The 13,898-nt window shown below is 36.1% G+C and overlaps 1 protein-coding gene across 2 annotated transcripts in view; it reads left to right on the forward strand.

Moving 5' to 3' along the window:
- The window catches only part of NAA16 (N-alpha-acetyltransferase 16, NatA auxiliary subunit), a 62,451-nt gene that overhangs the window by 23,148 nt on the left and 25,405 nt on the right, over positions 1–13,898 (forward strand). For both annotated transcript variants that reach the window (XR_010356080.1, XM_064408672.1), the window contains exons 7-9: positions 1,069–1,188; positions 3,319–3,414; positions 6,964–7,070. Coding sequence is in view for 1 of the 2 variants with exons in the window: in XM_064408672.1 (XP_064264742.1) it covers positions 1,069–1,188; positions 3,319–3,414; positions 6,964–7,070 (323 nt within the window). In the remaining variant the exon portion in view is untranslated. The remainder of the gene's footprint in view (positions 1–1,068; positions 1,189–3,318; positions 3,415–6,963; positions 7,071–13,898) is intronic.

A 13,898-nucleotide genomic window follows, 5' to 3' on the forward strand; every position in this document is an offset into this window, starting at 1 on the left:
ACCTTTTTGATTAAAAATAACTCTCAGTTGTTTTGTGGCTTTGAAGTTCTAATACTGAATTCTGAATATGTGTGAGTAATGGCACGTGTTCTTCAGCTACTCCTTGCTGGCACAGTTGTGGTGGGCTGGCCCTGACCAGTGGGGTAAGCCCCACACAGCTGCCCACTCACTTCACCCAGCCTCACTTGTTGAATCAGGAGACAATAGGAAGAGCAAAAGGAAGAGGACTGAGATGAAGAGCGTTGAGGTGAAGATAGCTTGAGTGATGGAAAGGGGAAGGAAGGAAAATCAAACCCAGCTCCTCGACTTACGCTCTCTGTACACTTCCTACAGACTGATGCTCAGCTAGTCTCCAGGCAATGGCTACCTGCCCCAACACTCCTCAATTTTTATTGCTTTATTTAGTATGAAACTAAATAGCACAAAACATCTCTTCGGCCAGTTTGGATCAGCTGGCCAGGTTGTGTCCACTCCTGCCTTAGTGTCCACCCTGGTCTACTTGCTGAGTGGCAGAGTGGGGATAAAAAGACAAAGCCTTAATGGTCTACAAGTACTGCTTAGCAGTGGTGGAAATGTTGGTGTATTTATCTACATTTAGTCACAAATCCCAAAATACAGCCCAGCATGAACTGCTGTGAAGAAAATTAATTCCCTTCAAGCTAGACCTGGTAGAATGATTTACTTAGCAGCAAAGCAGTGTGATTTAACCAGTTAAAAACTGATTAGTTGATGTGAAAAATGTGCTTAAGTAAACAGCTTGATAAAAACTGATCTAGTTGTGTGATGAAGTACTGGAAGGGGGAGTTGCTTTTATTTGACATTGCCAATAGCTATTTTACTCAGATACAGACATTCAGGTAGTCTTTGTTTTCACAGGTGATGAATGTTCTGAGCTCTATATGTGGTTGCTTCAAGTAGCATTCATAACACACAGCATATTCCTTTGGAAAAATAAGGGCTCTTTTTAAGAATCTGTATGCTTAAGAACAATTTTATGTATCTAGTATTGTAAAATTTACTCACGTGTTTTCTGATGTAATTCATAGTTCTGTACTGTGTTCTTTCTAGGAGAGATGTTACTGAAGTTAGGAAGACTGAAAGAAGCTGGTGAAGTATACAAAGAGTTAATTGAGCGTAATGCAGAAAACTGGTATTATTATGAAGGCTTGGAAAAGGCCCTACAACCCAGTAAGTTAAGCTGCCCAGATACAGTGAAAATATGTATGATATAGGATACACTGTTTGATATGGTACTGCTTTAGATTAGAAAGTTCTACTTGTCAGAAAATTATTACCTTCTGATATTGAATATTATGTAGTATGTTCTTTCATTTTTAAAATGCTCACCGAAAAACTTGTATGCATGAAAATACCAATATCGAGTATTTATCTTCTTGGAACTAAGTGTGGTGTTTACTAAGATGGTTATATGAGGAACATTCGCTTTCCACATGTGAACTTGGAAACTGAATGACTGATAATTTATGTGTAGTAGTTGATTATCAGACTGCTATCATATGCCACAATTTTATGTAATTAGAATTTTGAAATGTGTTTAGGTTTGTATTGCCTCCGAGAGGCATGTAGGACGTACTCAAATATCTATTTAGGATGGCCTTTTAAGATGGACCATCTGAAAAAAATGCCTTTTTTTTTCCTGTTTTTTTAAGTTGGCACTTTAGAAGTTAAGATGATAAATGTGTTAAAGCCTTTGTTACTTCAGTGCCAGCTCACATTTCTGCTATTGTGTTTTTCCAGAAAAAATAGATCATTTTTCAAAACTACAATATTGCAACTATTTATGCTGTATTAAGTGTTTTGCAGTGATAACTTTTCAGAGTGTTTGCATTTATACATGAATGGTCTCTTTGCAGTTATTTTTTCACTAATTAGTGAAAGGTTATTGGAATTATTCTGATGACATCATAAATCATAAGCTCACAATTATATTATTTGTAGATGTTATAGCTGCATTACATTTCTCAACCAACTTTATTCTAGAAAGTTTTAGCATTAGGTCTCCTGAGGTCTGAGAATACAGCTAGTGATTGGGTAATGAAAATTATTTAATTTGCTACATATATTCAGAGTGTAGTGTTCCTCTTTGAGAGGTTTTCCTGGTGAATCCATAGAGTTCAGTCCACATAGTTGTTGTCTCAGAAACTGAACTACCCAGGAACTCAGTTATTCTCTGATACAACAAATATGTTGATGAAAGCATCTAGTTTTTAACAAAGAACCAGTCCCATAGTTTTTTTCACATATTAAAATCCTATGTAGACTAAAACTGTACTAATGCTATAAAACTAATAATGCTACTTTATTTTTTAGGTGGTCTTAGGACTATTTCCTCCCCCATGGTAAGTTCTGGAGCTCCAACTTGTGACTTCAATTAGGGCTTTTATATGCTTTAGTTCCAGTCCAAACAATATTTAGTATTACTTTTATAACTCTACATCTGTTGGAGACACCGGGTAATAGATTCCCCCCCCTTCCCCAACATCTGAGCTCAGTGACAAGTTAAACTGTTTTTCTTATGAAAGGAAAACAGATACATTTAATACATGTGTATTGTAGCCTTGATCTGTACATTCAGTTTTAAATTATTTGATGAATTTAATATTTAAGCAAAATCGATTTTATTTACATTAAAAATGGCATTTTAAAGCAAAAGATGAGTGTTATTTAAGTTCTAACCACATTGGAGCTCCAAAGCATATTATGGGGGAAAGGGGAGGAGTGGGCAGAAAATCTTCAAGTAGCTTAATTTTTGTTAAACATTAAGGTATAAAGAGTTTAGGTGCTCAGTACTTACTTGGCAGTATTGTGCCCTGGTTTTGCTGTCACCAGAGGACCTATAATAGAGGCGTACTTGTATAGTGTGCTATCTGTATACCTATGATTTAGAAATGCAGCATGTTTCTCTGAATGCTTTGAGTGTGTCTGAAATGAATGCTTAGTGAAGAAGGGATTAATTGAAGCTATGAATGTAATACAATGTCTGAATGGGTCTGAACCATCTAACTGAAAGAAACCACACTCCAGCTTTGTGTGATTGAATGTGCAAGGTAATGGTCCTGTTTGCAGTTTATCCTTAGAGTGGTTAATGCTGGTAGTTGTGTATTGTATACACAGTGTGTTCTCACTGTGTTTATGATTAACTGGAAAAAGTAACATGAAATGTTTAAATTGTTCCAAATCCACATAAGGAGTCGGACTCAATTAATTGTCAACACTTAAATTCTCAAAATTTAAAGACGTTTAAAAGAATAGGTTTTTATGTCTCTTACTTATATCTATTGTATTTGCTGATAATAGGCACTTTAGAAGAGAGGCTTCAGATTTATGAAGAAGTTAGTAAAAGACATCCCAGAGCAGTTTCACCTAGAAGATTACCTTTAAACTTTGTTTCAGGTAACAAGTTGCATATCTGTTCTATAATAGTTTTTTCCCTGTTTTCTGCAGTTTTCATCAGGCTGTTTAATGTGTATTTAATACCTACTTGAACAATGTAGACAAATTAAATGTATGCATTTCTCTTGGGTTAGACATAATTCTTTTATGTTTTAGGAGTTGATAGAAAAGCTTCATACACTCAAATATGACATGAGCTATGTAATATTTGTGATTATGCAGCTACAGTACAGAGTAATATGTAGATTGTAGGAATTTCTATACATAATTTTTCTGCTTTATGCAACCTAAGAATTATGAGTAAAAATGTAGGGTATAGTACACTTCAGTTTAAAGTGTGAGTGTATATATGTATGCATACCCCCTCCTGTATCTTTAATATGCATACTTTTACAATTAAAATGTACATCTACTTTCTTGTAGAGTAATAAGGACTTAATTTGACAACAAAAACTACCTTTGTGCTGCTAATTTGATAAGGAAGAAAAATATCTGCAGTATTATGTAGCTCAAATTATTTAATTTTATAGCTAAGTTCTTTGTGACTGCACTTTCAAAATTTGTTTTGAAATATGATGCACAAATACCCTCAGTTTTGGAAGGAAAATGTGTGCATGCTTGCTAAAATAGAAAGCTGGACTCTTCTAAAATGGAAGGAAGGAAACGAAATGAAATGGTAAATACCATAAAAATGTATAATTATTGTGTAGCTGTCTAGCTGCTGAAATTACAGTAGAAGACTTTGGGAAAGTACATGAGCTAGATATCAAATATCAATAAATTTGAGATCAGTTGCAAATTCCCAGCATACCTCTTCAAGCTTTAAAATTTTTAAGGTTAGTTTTTTAGTTTAGCTCGTTTGCTGAGCACCACATTTTTTGCTACCTTTAAAAGTTCCAGAGCGTCTGTTCCACTCCCCTGCTGTTGCTCATGTGTCTGAACGTGCATACTCATTTCCTGTGTAAAATATAAAGATTTTAACTGCTTCATAAGAAGTTGCCACTTGTGCCTTTCATCATCCTGTATACTTCAGTTTATTTGTAGATACAGGGGCAAATTTTGAGGCTTTTCAGCTAATTTTAGAAAGGAGGTGATGAGTAACTGGTTTTTTAATATATATAATAAGATTGTTATGGTAACACAGAAAATAAGGAAATAACCTGCAAAATGTTTTTCTATATCTTTATTAAGTGTTTTGCTGTTGACTTCATTTCACTGTGTGTTTTGCTCTAGGTGGCCTTACACCTGACAGTGTAGTTTCACAGCTTATGTTCGTTTATGTAGAAATATGGGTAGTAACAAGAATTAGTTGTTCATGCTGGAACAATAGGATAAATGAAAGCAAAATCCATTATTAGATTGGTCAAGAAAAATCTCTTGGCTACTTTCTTTAGCATTTTATAACAAATAAGAATTTTTCAAAATGAAAATTTGTTTCTGCTGACTTACTTATTAAGCCTGTCAGGCATGAATGTGTAAGACTGTTTTTGGTCCTGTAGAGATTAGTCTGTTTACTAAATTATTTTCTATATTTGCAAGTACAGGAGGCAAGAATTTCTTTTGGCTGAAATTTGATAGTGAGAATGTGAAGGTGTACAAAGGAACATCTTTGCAGAAAAACGTTGGCATGTTTCAAGAGGATAGAATTTCTGGTTAAATGCAGTTACTGTTCCAGTGTGGTTACTGAGCAGTTACAGCTGTCACTATTTGATTCAGAATTAAATTGCTCTTAACAATTAAAATGCTTTAAAATCCACACTTACGCTAAAAGGACAAGTTATTGTCCGGACTCTGCTGTGAATCCTAACCTTGTATTTGAAACAAATCGGCTCCTTGATTGAGCTGGAAACCACCTTTTTGGAGGAAGGCTGTTACCATCAATTTTACTGATCAAGTGCGTGTGCATGCATTTTTAGATTTGTTTATGCTCTTGTAGTAAGGTGTGTGCCTCAGACTAAATTGTAACTCTTCTTCTTGTCATAGGTGGGTACCCAGCTGTGTGCCTTTGTTTTTTTGGGTTTTTTTTTACTTTGTTTTAAAACTCTTGTTTTCTATAAGTAAATAAGTATTTAATGGACACTTGAATCTTGCTTTCTGAAATTCTAAATTATGGCTCTTCCAGCAAGATTATAAATTAGAAGAATTCAACAGGAGAAACTGAGATGGATTTTTTCTTTATATAGGGGAGTTTCTGTACTGTGAGACAACACATTTTAATTAATCCATCTGTAATAAAGCATGTGCTTACAGTCCAGTTATGGATCCCCATCCACAGGTAGTAGGAGTTTCTATATACAGCAGTTTGGTTTAGTACAGCAAGGTGAGAACATGAATTACTTTCATTAGTCTCAGTATTTATTAACAACACTGCTGATAACAGTAAGTGTAGGACAATTGAGAATTGATAGAAGTAAATGAAAATGTTATATACAAAGCAGTAGAGTCTGCATTTTCTGAATATCTAAAAAAAGCTGTTATTAAAATTGTTAATGTGTTCTTATTGAAGTTAAGTTTATTTCAACAGTTTTGTCAGTTTTATGGGTGAATCTTAGTATTACATGAAGTGTGGTACTTCTTTGTTGAGGAAGTTAGAGAAGTCCACAACAGAGGAGGCACTGAAGTGTGGAAAAAGTTCATCCCTATGCAAAGCAAACACAGTGAATAAAAAAATGGAAAAAAGCACAACCAAACAACAAGTACCCCCTCCAGCCCCCCCGCCTCAGCTGTAATCAATCACTTTTATCACAGGAAAAAACAAAGAAAACCAGCTATTTTCCTGGCTGCATGTCTTCTGTTCAAAGTACTGCTTTTTTTTTTAACAGCATTTCTCAGAACAGTAGCACTTAATGCAAGTATTGTCATTTTTAACTGAAAATATATGTCAGAAAGCTAAAAATCTGATCCAGTTGTATTTTGATATAGGTGATTCTGATATGGAGCTTATGTTTCTGAAACAATAAGTCTTATTTCTAATTCCAGAAACAATCCTATCACAAGTCATGTCCTACTAATAAAAATAGGACTAGAAGAGTAGCAAAGGATTCATTTCATCCATCCTTCTTCCTCAAATCAGGATACTTTATATCTGCACTACTCCTAACACATATTTGTCTAATTTACTCATAAAAACCTATGATGATGGAGCTTTTGCTAGTTCTCCATTGTTATTCTTAATATTATAGGGTGTTTTCAGTGTTTGTTTAAATAGCTTTTGCTACATCCTCTGTAGTCAGCACTTCTTATTTTCTCTTTCTAATAGACTGCAGGTTTGAGGACTGTTACCATGTCTGCCAGCAGACTCCTAAACACTAGCAACTTAAGCATTTTACTCTGTTTTTTTTTTTTTTTTTTGTTGTTGTTGTTTTTTTTTTTTTTTTTTTTTTTTAAATCTGGAGCATATTTGTGTCTTACTTAATAACAGGAAAGACTAAAGCCCTCAATTGCAGTTTCTCAGTTCCTCTGTTATCCAGAGTTGCACAGCAGTTAGTGCGTATATTTATATAACACTTGCAATCACTGACATATAACCAAACACACTTTTGTTCCTAGGTGAAAAATTTAGAGAACTAACGGATAAGTTCCTGAGGGTTAACTTCAGTAAAGGCTGCCCACCCTTGTTTACCACTTTGAAATCTTTATATTACAATCCAGAAAAGGTAAAATTTAGTATTTATTTGGTTTTAATGAAGTCTTCTGTATTGAATTGCTAATAGACTATCTAAGAGTTTTTGTAGCCTTCCCTGTAAATTACCAATTAGAGTTGCTGAACATTTTTTTCCCTAATGTGCTATTTTGTCGTATGTGAATGATCACTTGATGTCAAAATGCTTGAAGTCAGATGGGTGCAGAGTGCACTGAGGTTCCTGCAAAATCAAAGATGATCATTAATTTTGTGTGCTTTGAGTGCAAGTGTTGCAGAATTCTTTCAACTTATGGTTTATGATGTCACCAGAAGTATTGCTTTTGAAATAATAGGTGGCTATTGTTCTATGTACATTTCTGAATTGCATGAATGCATTAGTATTTTCCACAAAGGCTTGTTTCCTTTTTGAGTCTTTTGCTGAAACTTCAGTGTGTAATTTTTGTACTTGTAAACTCTGCTTTGGTGTAATTGTGTCACAAAAGAGCTATTGTTTCAGATGTAATTCTTCCTTCCAAACTTGATAGTAAAGTATACAAAAAAAAAACTTTTTTAGCTAAAGCATGCTACTGAAGTGTGTAGAAAACACAATAATTTAGATCAGTCTCTTCAGATCCTTGCTACAAACATTACAGGTATTCTAATCCATTCATGACTAGGTAAAAAGAGGGGATTTGTATCTGGAAAAACCCTAAATACGTGATGCAGTTTTTCAACCAGCAGTGAATACTTCTTTATTTGGGCTAAAATTATTCTTCTTTCAAAGAGCTTATTTGCTAGGGTTGTAACATGAAATTTTCAGTACACTTCTGTAATCTCTACTTTTTCTATGGTTGTCATAATTTTAGTAAATTCTGGTATCGTGTTGTTGCGGTTTAACCTCAACTGGCAACTTAACTACCATGCAGCTGCTTGCTCACTACCCCACCTGATGGGGAGTAGAATCAGGAATACCTAAACCTTGTGGGTTAAGATAAGGACTTAACTTCATTGTTGAATCAAAATAAACTATAATAATACTAATAATTGTAATGAAAAGGGGCGAGAGAAGAATAGAATTCAAGAGAAACAAATGGAATAACTGCTTTCCATTTGCTGACCAGTGCCCTGCCCATCCCTGGGCAGTGATTGACAGCTCACAGCCAACTACCCCCATTTATATACTGGCCATGACACTGTATGTTATGGATTATCCTTTTGGCTACTTCAGGTCATCTGTCCTAGCCAGGCTCCTTCTTTGCTCCTTCTTGGCTTCTTGCGCCCCTGCTGCCTCACAGACCATGAACAGTCCTTACCTCAGTGCAAGCACACCTTAGCAACAACTGCAACATCAGTGTCCTATCAGCATTGTACTCATGCTAAGTTCCAAACACAGCACTGTCCTGGCTACTAAGAAACAAATTAACTCTATACCAGCTGAAAACAAGATACTTGTGTAGTACAGGCTTTTTTACAGTGCCTATTGCTAATGTACGCTTATAAATGTAAGCGAAATGGAATTGAAATTTTTTACATTGTGATACATGGGGTATCTAGATAGAAGCACAGTCAGTGTTAGGGAAGTCTCTGCTATTTGAAGTGTGAAGAATCTGGATGTTGAAAGATACGTGTTAACTCATTTGACATCTGAAAAGATTTTTAGCACTTAATTAATATTTGACAAGATGACAATATTTTCCAAACTTGCTTGGGATTTTTTTGTACTGCTAACTTCTACAAAGCATTTTTGTCATATTTCAAATTATTTCCTTACTAAAGCAGGCTGTCTTTTACATTTCACTTGGTTGGGTTTACCTATACCTATAGTGTGACAGAAGAATCTTTGAAACTAAGAGAAATTTTAATTTTATTCCCTCACAGTTAATTTTAGAATTACTAAAATTTAGGGGTCAAGGGCAGAAAATGGTGACAAACTAATGCCTGCTACATCTTTCAGGAAAACATTCTATCTTTGTATCTAATTTGTCTAAGTTGGAGCTTAGTACTAGCTTCTCACAGAAATTACTTGTATAGTTTGACTGAAAGAGGACTGTAGTCAGTATTGTGTTATGCCTTCTAGAAAATACCTAGCAAAATTCTGATTTCTCTACCAGTTGGGAGAAAGTTTACCCCTGTGTTTCTTTGGAAACAAGTGTAGTTTGATGCAGTCAACTGTGGTTGGATTTTGAAGTGGCATAGGTATGAAGAATTGATGAAAGAGTTGGTATTTAAGCCTTGGAAGTTCCTTCTTTCTGGAGCTCAAGGTAGGTCTGTGGTTCATGAACAGCAAGGAGAAAAGGGTGGTTGTATAGAAGGCAAACATTTGTTAGATGTGTTCAGGAAAATGTTGTTTATTAACTAATTGATCTAAGATGGTACTTGGCCTTTTGGCTATGCTAGGTATCTATTGCATGAGCACTTCATATCTATGACACTAACATTGAGGAAGCTTTCCCAGCTGCTTCTGGAAAGAATTAATGAATGCTCTACCAAAAATAAAACTGAAATCACTGCAGTGCCAACTGGGTGCATGGCATGTTATTTTTTCAGCTACTGTATTGGAATTTGTTTACATACTGGTGCAAATATTGGTGTAAATAAAGGGTGTGGATTGCAACTTGCTCTTCATCACTCCATAAAGAATGAGCCCCTTTGATTAAGTAGGAAAGGTGGTTTTAATCTTCCTTCATAGTGCAAGTAGAACTGTCTAAGATCCTTTGGATGAAGTCTCAGAAGGGTGCTGTAAGTAGGAAATGTAAAGCTGTTTGTTTCATTAAAAAAACAATCTTAAGGTTATTGCTGGAAGAAACTTTCTTTCAACAACCAGACATGAGAATCTGAAATACGTTCAATAAAGAAAGACTGCCAAAAAGCAACAAAGCTCTATGTATAATCAAAGACTTGTCTTGAGGTAAATCATTCCTTAATAAATAAGTCTCTAATGAGTTAAAATATGCTTCATATTGCATTATGCAATCTATGCTTTTCCTGTAATTCTGGAGCAGAAAAAAATTATATGTGTTTTGGCCTTGTGCCCAGTTTGTGATGTGCAGAGGCTTATATTTGACTGCACACTTGGGTTGAAAAGGAAACTTCAAGATTTGGTAACTGTGAAATTTGGAGGTTTGAGAAAGTAACAGAGATGGTGTGGTGAAACCTGGGACAAGCGGTGCCGGATTTCATCACTCCCAGCAATACTGATGCCTCTTAGGAGAAAGTTGCTAACCCACTAATGATTGCTAAAGCAGACTTTAAAAGAACTACAGAACCTGATGTGTAGATGGTATTAAGCTGGCTTTGCTGTAACAAAGCGTATTGTGTATGCTTTTGCAGCAAGACCCAGTTTCAGACTTTGTGGTATGTCACTGCTTGCAAGTCAGTGATCTGACATGTTTTTCTCCATAGTTTCAGAAGGGAGTTATACAAGACATGGTTTTATCCTTCAAAGCTCTTCAGATGAGGTTGTGATTTCTTCAGGTTTTGTGCTGTTAAGCTACTGTGATGAAGTAGCATGTGAACTGGTTTCATTTTTTACTGTTTCTTCTTTGTCAAGCCACCTAGACTGGAGGAGACATAAGTAGTTCAGGCTGAAGGGTGAGAAGCCATAAGAAAAGAAGCTAACAATTGTCTTTTGCCTAGAAACTGTACCATTATTTTAACTTGATCAATGTATTGTGCTGTGGATAGAACTTTTGATTATAAAAATACCACAAATAATATAAAATACAGAAAATATAAAAATACTTTAAAAAATAATGCCAGCTGTTTAGTGTCCTGAGTCCAGTTCTATACCATGCTGTAGCATAAAATTACTCCAATATTGGAATAAGGAGAGGGGCATTGAATTGCAGGATGAACAGATGGAGAAAGACCATTTGAGTCAATGTCTGCTTACTTTTTTTGTAATACTGGTGTTGATTTTCTATAGGTTATGTGCATGAAAAAGGAGTAAAAGGAGTTAGGATGTAAAGAGTTCAAGTTATTTCTCAAGTGGTAATTGTTACTGAGCACCCTGTTTGTAGATACCAAAGGCATGTACTAATCACTTCCTAACTTGCTACACTGGTACACAGCCAGATTCTGTGTCTTTCCAGCTGAAGACAAGGTCAGGTGGAGGGTGATAGAGACTGCTGGACTCAGTCTTACTATAAACTTCCTTTGAATGAGACACTAGAAAATGTATCATATAGATTATGTTCAGTGGTACATGTACAGTGCTGATACACATAGATCACTATTTATCTGCAAAATATTAGAGAAATCATTTGATGCAACACTGTCTTGATGGCTTTGTGTTAAAAAAATACTTGAAGTATGGTGTTCATCACTACCAGTTTGTTTCAGATGATTCTTGAAGTAACCATTGTACATTGTGAAGAAATTAGCTGTCCTTTCCTTCTATTCATTATATGTCAGCCTGAGGCTTTTTAAACTTGAAAACCCTTGGTTATAATGAAGTGGAAATGAGTCTGGCAATAAGGCAGAATTCACAAATGTAAAAAGCATTATCCCAGATTCTACTTACCTGTGAGATTTGGAGAAAGGAAATGGCTGATCTGGACAAGAGCTGAGAGCTTCCTCTACAGGTTACTAGCGTTAACGAACTTGTCTTCTGAGCTTGATATTAATTTTTCTCACCTAATCTCGAGTTTAGTCAACTTCTCAAATACCAGCCTTTGCCTGTTCATATCACTCCCCTTGAAACACAGTCCTGGTCCTGACTATTTTCTAAGACATCTTAAGGAAACCCTATGGATGTCTTAATGCTCTACAAAACTCTCTAAGTTCATTCCATGTTTGTTTCTCAGACCTTTTTGCCCCCCATGTTAACTTCATTTGGATAATTTCTATCATAAAATGGAAGAATTCTGGGGTAACAGTTACCTGTAAAGGCAAAGCACTCTGTGAGAAAGAACATAGTGGTGGTGTTGACACTAAATCTGCAGTTTAAACTTTACTCTTCATGTATTGCATCTATGGCTTTAATTGGTAGATACAGGATGTGCCTCATCTTCCTGGGAAGAAGACCTGTCCCAAGCAGGTACTTAAGTTTCTTTTACCTTCTCAACTGGCATCTTCATATCTGCTAGCACCAAGACAAACATTGTATCTGGTGATATTTATCTTTTCATCTTCTAGGACACTTTTGCTCCTCTGATAGGACACTTTTTAAATCAGGAGACTCCGTTAAGGCACCTGCCTACATTCTGTAGTTGACTGCATACAACACAACTTCAGTGCATTGCTCAGCTGATGTTGGTGCATGTAGTGCTGTCTTGATGATATATGTGGTTATTCTTTCACGTGTACAAGAGTGGGTTCCTGTTGCATATCAAGGAGAAGCAGGAGGTACCAATTGTCAGTGACTTCATTGACAACTTTGCTGGTATGCTAAAAAAAAAAAAAGGAAAACAAGTGAAAATACAACTTCACACTTCTTCATAAGACAGAATCCAGTAAAATATAAAAAGCACCTTCCATGGTACTGTTTTTTTGTCATGTTTTCTAACAAGATTCTCATTTCAAGCTCAACACTTCTGGTAAATCTTCTGTTAGTCTTCTAAAAGAGTTGCTGATGAAGTATCAGGTTTGGTATATCAAGACAGCAGAGAATGTACACCACTTTTGTGATTTTTGAGGGTATCTGGGCGTCACTTTCATTGCTTTCTTAAATACGCACATCTTGGTACTGGAGGATAGAATGTCTAAACATACTAGGTATGCACATCAAACTTGATTGGGATGCATCTCCAGCTCTTAGCCAAGCTAGATAATGTAATTGCACTTCTACTCAGTGAAGAGAGTAGAAGTGCAATTTGAGAGAGCATCATTATGAATGGAGTTTGCGAAGGTCTGGAGGAGAGTGAATGTCTCCTGTTTTCAAGTACAAAAAGGAGGAACTGAGGAGCTATGAGCCAGTCAGGTTGATCTCAGTCTTTGTGAAGCTGATAAGGCAAATAATCCTGGAAACCATTACCAAACACAAAGGACAATAGGTAGGATAGATTTATGAAGGGCAATCCATGCCTGATTAACTTAATAGCCTTCTGTAACAAAATTACTATCTCACCATACAAGGGGACAGCAGTTGATCCCTGTGTATTAGCAAGGCTTTTGGCACCATCTGTGATAACACAGACAACATGTTGAAGTACACCTTAGTAGACAGTAATTTGTACTGAATACTGACTGAGCTGCCAGGCTCACTGTTGTCATCTGCTGCATGAACTCCAGCTGGTGTCCCCAGGTAGGTAACAGTGGAGCCAGTAGTGGGGAACATCTTTGTGTAGTGATTTAGTTTAGCCTGGCAAAGAGAAGGCTTAGATGGTATGTTGTGTACATAACTAACTGAAGGCAAGAATGAAAAAAAAGACAAGGCAGATGGTTCTCAGTGCTGCTCAGAGACAAGGTATTATATGCATGAATTAAAATACAAGAGAATATTTGAGCAAAAGAAAAGACAATTGTTATATTGTCAAACATAAGAACAGATTGTTGAGAGGTAGTGAAGTTGCCTTCTTGAAGATGGTCAAAATGTGACTGGTCATGGCCAGGAATAGTCTGTTTCAGCTGTCCCTGTTTTGTAACAAGGAGTTGAACCAGGCATCCTGTAGAAGTCTCTTCAAACCTTCATGATTCTTAATCTTCTTACTGTGTTTCACCTGCAAGTCCAGGATCAGCTTGTTGCTGTTTACTTGCCAACAGGCAAGCTTGTCTGAACTGCTACTGCAGTGCCAGGGCAAGTGCATTTTATGTAAGTGTGGCAGCACAGAGACACTACAGCAAACAGTGCAGAAAGGCACGATAAAGACTGACATGCTGATATGCATGAATGCCTATATACAGAAACACTGAGATCCCTGAT

This window comes from Passer domesticus, chromosome 2 (genome assembly GCF_036417665.1).
Source record: "Passer domesticus isolate bPasDom1 chromosome 2, bPasDom1.hap1, whole genome shotgun sequence".
Classification (NCBI taxonomy): Eukaryota; Metazoa; Chordata; class Aves; order Passeriformes; family Passeridae; genus Passer; species Passer domesticus.